This window comes from Echinococcus granulosus (assembly GCF_000524195.1).
Source record: "Echinococcus granulosus chromosome Unknown EG_S00089, whole genome shotgun sequence".
NCBI lineage: Eukaryota > Metazoa > Platyhelminthes > Cestoda > Cyclophyllidea > Taeniidae > Echinococcus > Echinococcus granulosus.
The window spans coordinates 323,906-338,730 of record NW_020170469.1 but is presented as its reverse complement, the minus strand read 5'-3'; the positions used below and the strand labels follow the sequence as shown (position 1 = coordinate 338,730).

Genomic DNA, 14,825 nt, shown 5'->3' with positions numbered 1-14,825 from the left:
AGTTTTCTACCACACGCATCCCCCACGTAGAGTGTACATCGTCCTGATGTCGGTCGATTTGCAAGTCCCGAAAGGTGTACCATCATTACGGGTTCATCCTATCACCTTCATCCCTGCCTACTGACTGACTGGAGTGCACTGGAACACTTGTGGTGGGTGAAGCAGGTCATATTCTGCGTTACTGCGTCACCGAATGTAAGGTGTTCCGTTAGCAAGGTGGTTTCTGCATCAGCCCTTGGCTCTAACGGGGGAGGGAACAAGGAAATGTGCTAACCACTTTGGATATCAGGTCCCACAGGTTGGTCACTAATCCTACTCTGAATCAGCAGACTTGTTCTGCATCATCCCATCAACGAACTGATTAGCTGGAGAGAGGAGCATGGATCAACAATTTGGCGTCTCAATTTCATTGCCTTCATCGCATTAAGGTAGGGGTGAGGAGGCAGTTGATTGACAAGAGGTAGGGATGAAGGGCGGAAGCACAACAGGTTTGCGAAGCCTCGCTGTTCGATCGACTGGGTCGGATGTCTCCTGCAACCATCCAAACAAGTGTTTGAGATTGGACCGATAGAGAGGGAGGAGGGGGGAGAGGTTCAACTGGTCAGATTGCACAGATCGGTGTTGGGATATGTGCGGAATGAATTAGCACCTGGAAACACCTCCTTTACCAAACTCGGTTGTTTGCACCGTGTACTTGACCATGCGGTCTCGTCAGTCAGCGTGACTCCTGTCGTCATCTTGGCGGCATTACCATGCCTACAGTGCCTCAACCCAACTGGAGGAAGCGTGCACGACACCCAACAGCACACTTTTTGACAACACTGCTGACCATTAAATTGGCTAGTTAATGACTCCTCGTTGTTGTTGGCCAATGCGAAGCTACGAGATGGGAATTTCGCCTGCCATCATCACGTTTTTCCTCAAACAACGCAAAATACATGACTCTTGTTTTTTAAATAAAGTGGGCAGGCTACCTCTCAGATGCAATCGTAGTTGACCACATTAACTCTCGAGGAGGTTTGTGTTGGTGAAAATGCTGCATGCCTGTTGAAACATTGTGCCACGATCGTGTACACAGGCAGGGGTGTTTTAATCATGTGCTCCTATGATGTCAAACCAATCGACGGATGTGGCTAACTTGCGCCGAGGGCAAAGCGAAAGATGCAGTGATGCATCATCAAGTTGTTGCCATTTTCACCAAGCGCAACTGTCGACCACCGTCATTCTACGAGAAGGCTCGTCATGCTGTATGAGTTCGTGTTGCCACTGCAAAAATCAGCCACACAAAGTTGTCACGCAGTAGTCTCAATTTCTCACGAAAGTAGACTGCTCCCGCAGTTGTTACCGAAAGTAAGCGAAAACGGAAAAGCAGAGTGCGGACTTGATTGATGGGATGGCAATTTGGAGGCAATTTGGAAGATTATCCCCCACCGTGACGAAGCGGGATGGGATGAATGAGTACGGTCAAATCAAATGGGTGCATTCAGTTCCGTGGATGCACCACGGTGGGGTATGCCATTGACAAGGACCAAGTTCGACCTATCGTCCACCAATGACGTCGGTCAGTCCATTCTATGCCATTCTATTTCATTCCAACTCACTTCAGTTCACTTCAGCTCATTTAAGTCCAGCCCAGACATCGTTCATCAAGATGGCGGACACCAGTGGTGGTGCGTGTCACTGTGAAACAGCAGGTATACGTACCCGCATCTGCACGAGGGTTCAAGCGCATTGCGTCACGATGGTTGTGCCGACACTCAGTCGTCCAACTGCTCACCACCACGGCAGTTGATTAATGCACACGTTTAAAGCCGTCAATGAAAATGCGTGGCCATCAATGGTAGTTCACTGCTAGTCCACAGTTTCGGTAGTCTTTCATTCCTGTGAACCTTTCGCAAGCAGAAGAAACGCCTCGACAAGGAGGATATCTTTCAGTGGTAACCCTAACCTCGAGCATTCACGATGATGTACATTTGTAATTGCAAAATGTTAGCACACACTTCGTTCAAAGAAAGTTTTCTGTTCAGAACAGCATCCATCTACTCATCAGTGCAGAAGAGTGGAATGCTACTTCAAGTTAAGACAGTGTTCCCATAAGCGAGGTCAGGATTTTTTGCATCACACCGTCATGGGCGACCAGACCCGGTTTCACCATTTCACGCCAGAACTGAAAAGAACATCAAAGCATTGAACACAGACAGTGCTAGGACATTTCAGTCATACTGACAAGCACTTCCAAGGCAAAGCCCTGTGGGTATCAATTAAACGCTGAAATTAGTGCAGAAATGTACCAGGAAACTATGTGACAACAAAGTGATGCAGTTTGAGTTCCTTGGAAGTTTTCCTTCAAGGTAACCCAGATGAAGGCTCGGGCCGTACTGAAATGACAGTAATTTAAGAAGACGGCATAACTACAGTGGAACTACTTCCTTTCCAAATTCGTTCGCATTGTAACGTCTTAGAGAAGTAACTCGGATGTAGCATCGAGATACAAAGGACGAGTAGAGTACGGAAAATTGCAATAATAGAATAACCAGTGCGCTAACCTCATAGCGTCCGGTTGAGCAGATGTAGTCAAGCAGACAGTCTGGTGCGGTGTTGCCAATGCAAGCAAAGGCAAGATGAGAGACATTTGGTCCGCCCACGGAGTCCTTGGACTCCTTTGGCCAGCCGGCATAGTTGTCCAACTGAAGACAGGGAACTAGTCCACCACAATCGTGTACATGGCGACCCAATCCGTCCCTCCTTCCACCATCACGTCTCATCGCGCTCTCCGCACACGAGGGGCTGCAGAAACCCACCTAGGGAGAGGAGTGCATACTAGGCAATTGCTGACAGTGGCTTTGTGCCCTATATTCGCCAAATTATAGTGGTTACTCCTATGGTAATTAAGTCGCCACTTGCTAAAGAACAAGGTGAAAATGACGCTGGAGCAATGTCCACACTGCACTGCTCGATGCTTCACCTCATTGAGGTTGGCAGTCACAAAGCCCAGTGAGAGCGCGCCATCCCCACATGCAGTCGCATTGTTACTGCTCACAATCTTTTGTTCCCTAGCGTTTTACCCACGCCATGCCACGCGGCGCAGTTTTCGTACCCGTTATGACTGCCCCACTGAAAGGACCAACTGAGAGTAGTGACAGAGAGCACCGCACCAACCGCTTACTGCTGAATGTCAAAACAGGCGTCTGTGTTTTAGCTATCGTAAAACGTGTGGGGGGTAGTGTTCTGGTTTGGTGGGAGGATGGAAACAAAGCATTGAAAGTGAGGGCAGGAGGGAGTTGAGCGAGGATGGGAGAGAAGGAATGAGAGAGAGAGAGAGAGTAAGAGGGAAAGAGGTCGGTATAGGGTTGCCTTCGAAGTACTAAGAACTTCCACAGCCTAACCCTGTGACTGGCTACAGAAGAGGCTATTGAAATTGGGTCACATTTTAATCACAATCCTCCTCTCCAGTCCCATGTAATGGTCAGTGGGGGAATGAGATTCGCCTCGTGTGCAATTCCGTCACACCACAGATCTTGCATTGTTCAGACTTCCCACACACTGACTGCCGCCTCATGGGAACCCATGACTGTTGAAGATATGGGTTGGGACCAATCCATCGCGGCCGCCACAACGCATCGCCAACCCACACCCATCTTCCAACGTGCACATCATTCACATGCCCTTCCATTGACCAGTCGATTATCCCATCCTTGTGTTGTGCTTATACTCCTCCCCACGCTTTCCTTCATAACACAACGATCGGTTGCACGAAATGAACCCACCGTAAAGGATGTCCATTCTTGGGCAATGCAATGAAAATGAGTCCCCACAATGCACTTCGCAACCGAGTGCCTTCCTCGTGACTAGAAAGTGACATTTTTGCCACCATAAACTTCAACGTGATGTTGTCGTATTAGGCTCACTGTGAGCGTAGAGATGAGCAATGACAGTTGACTCTGACAGGCAGCAATTCACTCGACCACAAGAACTCCATTCATCTTCAGTGCGCACCTACCACGACCACATTCACCTCCTTCGTTCTTAAGTGGGCACGGTTCGTCACCATCCCCGCCTGACTAATCAGCTACCCTTTCAATTTGGTATGTGGTATGAGTTGTCACTCCGAAATGCACGTGACTGCACAATCGACAAAAGAAATGCCATTGGAGACTTCACTCTCATCGGTATGTTTGCCCAGTAGTGGTGACAGTGTTGAGCGTCGTTGTATTAATTCGTGAAATTGGAAGTTGACCGTTCTGGTGTAATGGACACAGAGTGCTACGCATGTCCAACTGACCACAGCCACAACCACGAGGACTGAAGGGAGGGCAGATTGGAGGGTTCTAGAACTGGTGCATGCAGCAGCGAATAGCAGCTGAGGTGGTTCCATGGAGCTAGAGAAGGAGGTCAATCAGCCAGCACAATTTCCACCTCAATGTGGAATTTTGGACTCCACAGGCGTTGTTAGCGTAATTCAATACTTTGTAAGTGGGGACAATCAACCCGCACATAACACGCTGTTAATGGTCATTTATATCTCGAATTGGGAAATTCGAAGACTAACATAGACTGTGAATAGCCTCCAGTAGACAAACAATTCGACCATCAACTTGAAGAAGACACAAGTGATCGAGATCTACAAAAGTCGCTAATCGCGATTATCCATCCACTGGAGGTATACAATCACGGTGCCACGAATGGGCGATAATGGAAAGGCACGTGTGGTGTCTACGTGGAGCGTGGATATCAAACTGGGAATCACGGACTCACACAATCGAGCGCAGACATTTTAGGTGAAAGTTCCACTACTTCTTCTCCCCCTTCGCCTTCTTCCGCTGAGAATCCCAACATCCACAAAATATTTAGCTTGTCAATTAAGTTATGCAAAGTCTTGGTACAAAATTCTTGATTGGACGCATGAACCATCCTCACTAGCACATCCTAGCTGTGTCTTCATGGCCAACGTACTCTAACTCCTTAAAACTACTCCTGTTCATGTGCCGCTTTGCGATGTACTGTGCGTCGATCAGACGTCTACAACCAGGCAGGTGTTCTACAGACTGACTGGCGACGCACACGAGTGACTGCTGTGGTGGTGTTCTGGGAACCACCGTGGCCAGGATTGAGAAAAAGAAACAAACGCACACCAGCTCCACGGCATCGAACACCAAAAACATTTTCTGCATCATCCACTTTCCAGCTTCGACCCTCTCGAGTCTTCCTACTCATTGCAACTAACCACAAGACAGGAACAAAGATAAGTAGATGGATTTGCAAAGGCGGGTGATGGTATTTGCAAACATCACGTTGTCTGCTGTACAGACAGTAGCGTAGTAGAGGGGATACATTCGAGGAGTGGTGCCAGGATGCCAAGGAAAATCACACTGCGTGAGCCATTCACGTTTTTATGGGCATTTGCGGGAAAGTAGCATCAAAGATCGTGCCGTGTCCTCAGGTCATGGTTGTGAATCACTTTGAGGACGATTTTTGTTACACTTACAAACTTGTCCTCACCTCATTAATGGCCTCTAGGTGGAGCTGGAAACAAAGGGGATCACCGACAGTTGAGGTGTTGTGCACAGTCCTTCTATTGTAAGTCTGAGCTCATTTGAATCCCCACACCAGATGTCTTCCCTCTCTCGTCAGTGAATTACCCAAACGATGGGATTTTGCAGCTGGCCATACAATTACTCTAACGACGACCACCCCCACACTGCCGATAGTGTTACAAACAGCTAACGAGGTGGAGCTACAGGGGCGCACTAAAGACTCACAGAACAAGGACAACACTGGCAACAAGTTTGCACCGACATGGGATCACTTACGAAAGAGCAGCCACTGCAAGGTTTGAGGTTGAAGCATCGGTTGTAGCAGTGGTAGCAATACATGTGAAGGAACTCCTTCACCAGAACGGAGGCATATGGCTTGTCAACTATGAGAACCTCACCTAAAAAACACAAACAAGGCAAACACACTCATCAATGATTAGCTCATAGGGAAGGGGAGAAACGTCAACGAATGGGAATGTGGGGGCAGGCCAACGTAGACAAGGGTGGATCTCTCGAGACAGAATCGCATTCGTGAGTGCAGGCCTTCTCGCACAGTCGATCTGATGACACAATTTTCAGGGAAATCTGCCCGTTTGGTTGAGAGGTGTTCAATCCGCAAAAGGGAGTGCCTTGGTGACGATACAACACTTAGTAGTAGTGAGTGCCAAGTCTGTCCGTCAGATTTGATATTTGAGCAAATACCTAGGCAAACTTCACTTGACTTTGAACTGTCACAGATCGGGACACTGGCAAAAAATGGGGCTTTTTGCCACGGTCTGTTGCGTGGCAACATTGTACAAGGGGGCACAATCAACCAAGGCCACAAGAACAGACAGTTGAGCACTCCATATCAAGATAACTTTTGCCTTTCGGCCGGTACAGAGTAAGTCAATGCTGCATTGAGTGAAATGCCTTGATAAAGAAGTCCAGGACTCTCTGGATTGCAGCAATGAATATGGGGAAGCTTGAATGCGTCACTTTGCTGCAATGACGAAGTGGAGCAAACTGTTCTAGGCTGCTTCAATGGCAGTGACAAGCCCTCTCCTCAAATAACTTTCCCGTACAATGATTGTAATAGCAGAGAAGTAAAAATTTCAATTTGTTGAGTATTTGAAACAGAATGAATGCATTGGAGAATAATTCTAGAGCCTGACACAGATATCAAGCCAGGATTTCTAGATTGGACTGTATTTAGGAGTTAAAAATTAGGACCCTCTCTAGAGAATGCTTTTACCAACAGAAACGTTCCTTGTAACTTCAAGCGTCCAACCGCGTTTGCGACCGGTATTCCTTAGGCGAACAGTTCCATCTGGTGCAGAGAGCAGACGGCAAGAAGTCTCCGATGTATCATCAATAAGCTCCTTCGTCGCCTTAATTGCCTGGGATTTTGAAAACTTCGGAGGTTCGTAACGAATGCACTTCCAGACAGATTCAGAGGGGGATGGGTGCATCGACTTCGTCTTCTCCCGTTCCGCACTGCATTCCAATAACCCGCGTTTAGCCAGTGGTAGAAGCAAGGTCTTCATAGAGACTTCAGAATGATCGAGGAGGCTGATGGCTTCCTGGAAGTGCTGTCTTGCCTCCGGCAGGTGATTCCGTCGCTGATGGCATTGGGCTATGCGGATGTGCAGACGTGCGGCCTTTGACTGTGGAAAGCCCAACTAGGAAGGGGAAGTGGTGTAGAAATGAGTCAATTCAACAGGTTGGCTCATTTACATCCCTAAATGAATGCCCTTCTGTTTCTGAAGTAGTTCATTTGTAATCAAGATTGAGTATTTACAGAAAGGATTTCATTACCGAAACCATCAATGTACGCGTAGGAGAATGCAATTTAATCTTTTACAATCCACCTAATAGCCCTACAGTCTTTCGTGTACCTCGATAATAAAAAGGTTTGTATGCTTTAAACAAGCGGAAACCCTACATTCACTGCCTGGATACTGCGCTTAAGCGTCACAGAAGGAAGGTGCCCACTGTAGATGGGTAAACACAGGCCAACTGTTCCAATTTCGAGTTTTGTAAATAATGGCCAGCAAAGGAGAGAAGCAAGGTTTGAAAAAATACTAATGAACAAACCAAATAAGATATTCATTTGAAGACATTTAATCCTGAAAATCAACAAATAAAAGACGTCCCCACATTGCGAGAAACTGAAAGCACCCCAATTAGGCTAGCAGGGATCACAAAATTAACATCAAGGTGGAAAAGAGTGAGCACTGAGTTTCTTCACGCTTTATTAGATGGTTCTACTTTTAGGTCAATTTTCCTACAAATGGATATCATTATACAAATGCGCTTACCGTAGAAAAAGCATCGTATGACCCCGAGAAGTTCAAAGTTAAACCTCGATAATGTGATTTGCCGATGAGACTTAATAAGGTAATTCACAAAATTTAGGAAAAATATTGAATGTCTCACAGGTGGATTTGATACATCTGATCATCTTATGATGATAAAACGGAGGAATGACTACGAGAAGCATTGAGTGCAGTGTCAAAAATGAGAAGAAGGCCTGGTAGAATTTGACCTAATAGTGCATCTAAAAATGCAGGCATTATGGGTTCCAAATGATGTCTCCACTACTACAATTGCTGTTCAATTCAGAACGCAATCTCTTAAAAGGTTTAAAGAAAGATACCAAAAAAGTGGTGTCACCTACGGTAATGAATGATAATTGTGTCCTACTAATACCCACAATAACCAGTGCACATCGTGCGTAGGCCAGTCCAGACATTGTTCACCAAGATGACATACAACAGTGCTAGCGGATATGCGCGTGAAACAGCGTCAGATAACGAACAAAGCCCCACATTAACTGAACCGCTGCGGGGATTTGAAGCACGGCATGAACGGTGGCAGATTCCCCAGCAGTAGAGCAGTTAAAGGGTGCAGACGCCTCGAAGACGACTATACGTATGTCTATCGGTGATTCACGATTCCGTCCATTGTGCTGTTCCAAATAGCAACCTTGACAGCCATTTATCCTAGGAAACATTCAGCCGGAGCGTGAGAGCCCCAAATGATCCTAAAACTTCAAGCTGTGCATGCATAGAATTAAGGGATGAACCATTTGTAAATATACGTAATTTCGGAAACTTAGGCCACACTCAGTGCCAAGACAGCCTTTTCCTTGTAAGCAGTACAGAAGTGACGAATACCGTGTAGAAATAGTGTTTTGATAAGCCCAGTATTTTTAGGATCACATCGCTACGCGTGAGGAAAGCTGACTACACTAACCCACATCAGACGTCAAAATTTAATCACCGTGGAAGAAGTGAAGGAGGCCGTTCTAAGTAGCCGCTGTTGTCTTGATAATTCTAAGTGGAAGATGTATGTATGTATGCGTGGAAGTAGCTGCAGAAGATGATAGGAAAAACGAAATGTTCACCATTTAAAATCAGATAGTGAAAGCTACACACGTACTATGCTTTTGCTCATTATTCAAATACGATAGATACTATCATTCGATATCACTTGAAAATTCTTACCGTTTCAACTTCACAAGCTAATACTACAAGAAAATGTACACAAAGTTATGGCAACAGTGACTACCTTGAGTGCCTCGCTTGCATCTGCAGCAGCCTCCTCGAAGCAATTTAAGCTGAATAGAACACAGGAACGATTCCCCAAAGCCAGAGCCCTTGCAGAATCCGAAGCCGCGTGAAAGAGTGCGGCTGTATAAAATGCAAGTGCTTTCATCACTTTGCGTGATTCCCACAACCGGTTGCTAGACTCCCGTATCCGCGTCGATGCCTCATCCGACTTGCCATTGAACCTCGCCATCGCCTCTCTTGTGAACGGCAGTCCAAGCACTTCTATACCGGCCTTCACTATAAGTCCAGGCAAACAGCTTCTACTAGAATAGTTCCAATAGCAACTTTTTATTCCAAAAATCTATTTAGAAGCTGTACACACCGGCATTAGCAGCTTCCAAAGCCCTGAGGAGATAACAAACGCGTTGGAAGTCTGTTTTATTCTCACCAAACTCCTTCAGCCATTCCTTTTTCTTACCCACTTTTGACATACTCTCATGCACGATCCTGAAATATTTCTTCACAAGCTCGTGTTGACTACCTGGTTTCATGCATTCCATCCCTGCAGAGCGAGCCACGCCAAACCTACAGCATTAAAACGGATGCATTTTTAGCTTCTTAGGAGGAATTCATCTAAGAGTCCTGCCCTCCTCGGTTAAAAGCATTAGAATTCAGAGCTGACACGGTCACTCCCTGTAAAAATAGGCAAATATCTGTCTAGCAAGCAAGCTTTTGGACATGCAACACTAATACAGGGACCGAGAGAATTTGCAATCGGCCTTCTAGCCCTCAAGCACAGGAGCAACCCGTCATCTCGAACTCCGTTAACAATGGTTTGTTAATAAATTGAGCGAGCAATTAATAGAGGCAATGAGCTGTCAAGCGTGCGGGTCTTAAGCGCGTCGGCATGCGATACGTGAATGATGACGCCTGGCACAAGTCACAAAGTGGAGGTAAAACATGAAGATATACTTTCAAAAAAAAACAATGTAGACGATAATGCAAATCCAAATGGAAGGAGTATCAATAGATAGAAGACATCCCCAAGGACAGCCTAAAAGAGCGAGAGAATTGAGGATTAGAACGTTGTTTTAATTTGCTGTGATACATTGAACTATATCTTATGTTTACATTGAGCAAAATATCAGAAAAACCTAGATCGAACCTACTGGTTCCCTCGTACACTGAAGGATGAGAAATCATCCCCTTTCAATACTGCATCCTCCAAATCTGGTAGATTTTAATGACATATTGACACGTCTTAAGCGACTGGTTCACTCGAAATGGGCACACGCCGCATAAACAGAAAACATGCTGGGTACTGAAGAAGAGCCATTAGTTACTGCCTAGATAAGACACACCAGTTTTCCACATTCCCAAATCCGTTAAAAACTCTATTCCTACAGCAAGTGAGTGCAAAAGAAGAAAACAGTGCAGCACACGCTAGACATAAGGGGCTCTTGACCCTAACACGAGCACACACAGACGATTCCCACAAAACTCGACCTAGAAAGGACAAAGGAGCATCGACCTTGACTGAATAAATCATTAGGAAGTACCATCACTTAATGAAATAATAAAATGCTAGCAGAGCCTGCTACTCAACTCAATTTAATTCACGTACTTCTTAATTTAACAGATAAATATAGTAAATAGGCTGAATCTTGGATTTTTTCGCAAACAGTAAGCAGCATATATTTCTCCAAACAGTAAGTCACAAGTGTACTATCTGCATCTGGACTAATTTTATTTGACAAATTAATAAAAAATTTTAATACCTACATTACATGATAGCTTGAATGACAGAATGGTTGCATAACTTGAAACTGAGGAGGCCATCTGTTTACATAGGTCCTAGTCTATTATTATGTTATTATATTCAATAACTCCACTAGCCTGTCAATCCATCAAATAAACGAAAATTCTTAAATGAAAAGTAACAATTCCCCCGTGCCGTTATGACAAAACTTGTACGAAATATGACTTGCACAAATCAAGCGCTTGGTTGCAAAACCGCACCTTTTACATTTGTAGGGAGTTTAAGGTGGTTTTGGCCCTTATGGCAACAAAAATGCCCAAAATATCTTAATCCAATAAATAATGCGAGCAACAAAATCTGTAGGTCATTTGAATAAGTCAAGGCGTTGCAAAAATCGTTGCAACGACTCCGCCAGTTGCACATGCTCTAGTTTTTTCACAAGCATATGAAAGTCTGCCATTTCCAAGATTCCCTGTTGCACTGCATAGCCTTCTTCACCGTATATTCGCCTAAAAATCAAACAAGAAATACAGCATAGGCATTTTAGAAGCCTTTCCATACTTAGATCTCTTTGTAATGAGGTTAAGGTTCAAAGGTGACTGTTGAAGAACATACATATTTTGACAGTAGAAAAGACGCTCAGCGAGAGCACAAATGCGCGCAAATTCGATGGCATTCAGTGCGTAATCCTCCCCAGGTATATCCAACAGGGAGACGATCTCTTCAACTTGTTCCTTATTAAAAGAACCGCCCATAAGAGCCTTCAGCGGCTCTTCAAGTTTCTAAAATGTAATTAAATTTTCTTCTGCAATTTTGGGAAGCAGGTTTGATTAAATGTACTTATTGCACTACACTTAACCTACTCACGAGGATGATTCCACTTTAACGCATTGCTAAATATTACCTCATCATAGAAGTTCTTTTAAGGTTTTAGAAAGGTAAAACGTTTTCACAATCTAACTAATTAACTTTCCGTGTGTGGTTGATTGGATTTACTTGTTTTTTACTAGAGGTGGCACAAGTGGCACCTGCTTTATTTCCGAACTTACGCTAATTGGAATAAGTTGGGTTCTATTCTCCTTGAATTTGTTAAAGATTCGGGTATAATATGGTACTCGGGTAGCCCTCAGCTCGCAATACCGCTTTATGTATTCCATTGGTCCAATATCTTTAAAAAGTATGCGAAGAAGGTTAGATCTATGTTAAAGTACTAAAGGTTTTTGATCTGACAACAAATCCTCAAAGTCCGCGAAACTACAATGCATGTGTGATATAGCCGCGTAACAGCAACTTACTTTCCATTTGCTTCAAGTTGAAGGGGGTCGTATAGCGCACCAACGTTTCCCGTGACGAATTTCTGTCATGGTGATTATGACCCAGCAAATTTCGCATCATCTAACTCAACACAACCAGAGAATGTGCGGAAATTAACACATTTTTTTGCATCTTTCTAATAACCACAATTATATCACCTTACATCTTTATAGCGGTAGGCGTAGGACTGACCCATGTCAGTGAGACCGGTTTGCCAACACGGAGGTCGCATGTGATGGAGGCGTGAGTCATAGCAGTGGCATAGCTCCAGCTGACCCTCCACTTCGGCTTGTTGACGATCGCAATGGTTACGCACTACAGCCTGCCAGTGCTCTAAGTACTCAGTTTGACTCCGTGTCAACCGGTCAAATCGTTGACCGTAGAAGAAAAAGGGAGCTCGAAAGCGCAAGAGGTCGTTGCAGGTCAAGCTCTGCTCACACCAACTGTTCCCCTGGTGGGAGGGGATCTGGGCCAGCAACTCCTAAATTTTTTGCAGGCATGGAATGACCTAAACTCGGCTTAGAACATAGGTGAGACATTTAAAGAGCTAAAAAGTAGCATTGTAGAGAACAGTAAACAAGTGGCACAAGCTTATCTCTAACCTGTATAACCCCATACTATCGATGTGCTTTATGTTTGTTGAATGATTGATTGTCGGCGCTATGGATGCAACAACTTTAGACAAATGTGCGAGTAAAGCGTGAAAAGGCATCTGGAATTCACGAGACACCAATGCTAGAGAATTCATAAATAAAACTCACTGAGGGATCGTTGGGCTGGAAGCGGTTCCAGGTCTCAACGAGGCCCTTCACTCCTGTTTTGGGATCTACTATCTCCGCTAGGGGGGCCTTCTTCTCTGGTGCGTAGTCCCGCAGTTGCTGCAGCGTCATCAACGATGGGTTGTGGGCCGGAAAGTTAAAAATTTCCCTAAAATTTCGATGCAATCGTGAATCACAAACGGGATTCAAATTTTTTTACCTATGACAAAATATTTGGAATAATCTCAACGCCAGCATTCAAAAAATACTGCACATGGTAATGAGATTCTACTGTTATTTTATAAGTAGCAACTTTAAAGATGATAAATAATTTAATTGCAAAAGTTTAGGGGTTTGAAAATTGTATTATGGAGTAGAAGCGCTCTCTAAATCCCAACACAGATCCCTGAAAAGTTCATTCATCATTTATGAGGGTTTTCAGCTCAAAGTCATGGCAGTTATTCCCTCATGTTAACATTCAGCAATCAAGTGGAACACCTACCTGATTCTGAGCACCTAGGCGATGCTTACCAGTCTGCCGAGACTAACCCGTTCGTGGAATCGGTAGAGGACATGAGCAATAACAATTTTGAGAGGTTGAGCCATACTGTAAAATCATTTTTCATTTTAACCAGTACGGAAGGAAAGGCCTTAACATGAACCGTTAACTCAAAACAAACATTGAAATGTAACTTAAAAAACAAAAGGTATAGCTTTAATAAGCACAATGATCTACCTAAACCAACTTTTGAAATCAATGCGCATAGACACCCCCATGCTTAATGGATGCCATCAAAAGCATCGCCAAATTGACATACGAGGGAGGTGAGTAGCTGATCTCTTCAGCAGGCTCCGTTTTATTATCCTGGCAGTCGTCGTAGACGGCTTCCGGTTCCGCTTCAGCTATCCGCCTTACATTCTCCTCTAAAACCTTCTGATACCTGAAATACCGCTTGATTATCTGGTGTGAGACCTCCTCAAAGGTCGGAGGCGCCCTCATCTTGCCAACTCTGCTGTGCCCCCTATTGATCCATTCACCACATGTGACCCTCTTCAAATAGTTGTCGAGGCCATTTGCAGAAAATTGCTACAGTGCCCGAGTTAGTGACAAAGACTCCCAAAACTAGCTATATTAGGGATACAGGGAAGGCCAGAAAGTGTAATACTTATGTTGTTTGAATTTGCCTTTCAGGGAGGAGGCAAACAGGAAATTCGAACCTTGTAACTGGATCGCCCTCTCCCTTACCTAGTGACTGCGGCTCCCCTCCTTCTTGAATATTGTATTTTCCCTATACATCTTGTCGTCTTTAATAAAGATGTCCAAAGCAAACCAACCGGGCTTGTCTAGGAACGCTAGTAATCGGGAAGCGGAGACCGAGGAGCCTCGCTCCACACTGGTGGCAGCGCCCGCTGACCTACCCCCTTTCGAGGAAGATATGAATTTCGAAGAGTGGCTCCTAACTGCCAAAATTAACCTTCCTCTCCATCCCCATTGTCAAAGAATACCTCTTATCCTTCGCGCCCTCCCGCATGATTTATTCGTGGCCCCAGTCGGAGCTGGCATTACCCACGACACGGACGTTGACCAATGCTGCGATACATTGGCTCAACTATTCATCGATCGTGAGGAGGGAACCCTGGCTAGGGACTTCTTTCAGCGTTTTCAAAAAGCTGATGAGGCTGACGAAGAGTACGCCAGGAACCTCCAACTCCTGGCGGAACGTGCGTTCCGCGGCTGCCCTCCAAACAAGATCGCCAATTGGGTTACAGTTCAGTTTAAACACGGAATCCGACCTTCCACCTTGGCTGAGAAGCTCTGCAAAGCAAAGACTAACTCGCTCGACCAATCAGTCAAGCTCGCAACCAAGAAGCGGCAGGAACTCCGGGGGCTCCCGACTTTCCGGAAACCGCAAAACTGGTCAAATGC

At 45.1% G+C, this 14,825-nt stretch overlaps 1 protein-coding gene across 1 annotated transcript in view; it reads right to left on the bottom strand. All coding sequences in view use genetic code 11, as the record gives it.

Annotated features, from left to right (window-relative positions):
- The window catches only part of EGR_07890 (SET and MYND domain-containing protein 4), a gene marked incomplete at both ends in the record, with an annotated part of 17,069 nt that extends 3,171 nt beyond the window's left edge, over nt 1–13,898 (bottom strand). Inside the window, 12 exons of the mRNA XM_024497139.1 lie at nt 2,547–2,801; nt 5,811–5,932; nt 6,769–7,195; nt 9,087–9,364; nt 9,450–9,652; nt 11,234–11,335; nt 11,388–11,608; nt 11,876–11,994; nt 12,122–12,221; nt 12,304–12,621; nt 12,902–13,067; nt 13,717–13,898. Coding sequence (XP_024348476.1) covers nt 2,547–2,801; nt 5,811–5,932; nt 6,769–7,195; nt 9,087–9,364; nt 9,450–9,652; nt 11,234–11,335; nt 11,388–11,608; nt 11,876–11,994; nt 12,122–12,221; nt 12,304–12,621; nt 12,902–13,067; nt 13,717–13,898 — 2,493 coding nt within the window. The remainder of the gene's footprint in view (nt 1–2,546; nt 2,802–5,810; nt 5,933–6,768; nt 7,196–9,086; nt 9,365–9,449; nt 9,653–11,233; nt 11,336–11,387; nt 11,609–11,875; nt 11,995–12,121; nt 12,222–12,303; nt 12,622–12,901; nt 13,068–13,716) is intronic.
- Nucleotides 13,899–14,825: the final 927 nt, after the last annotated feature.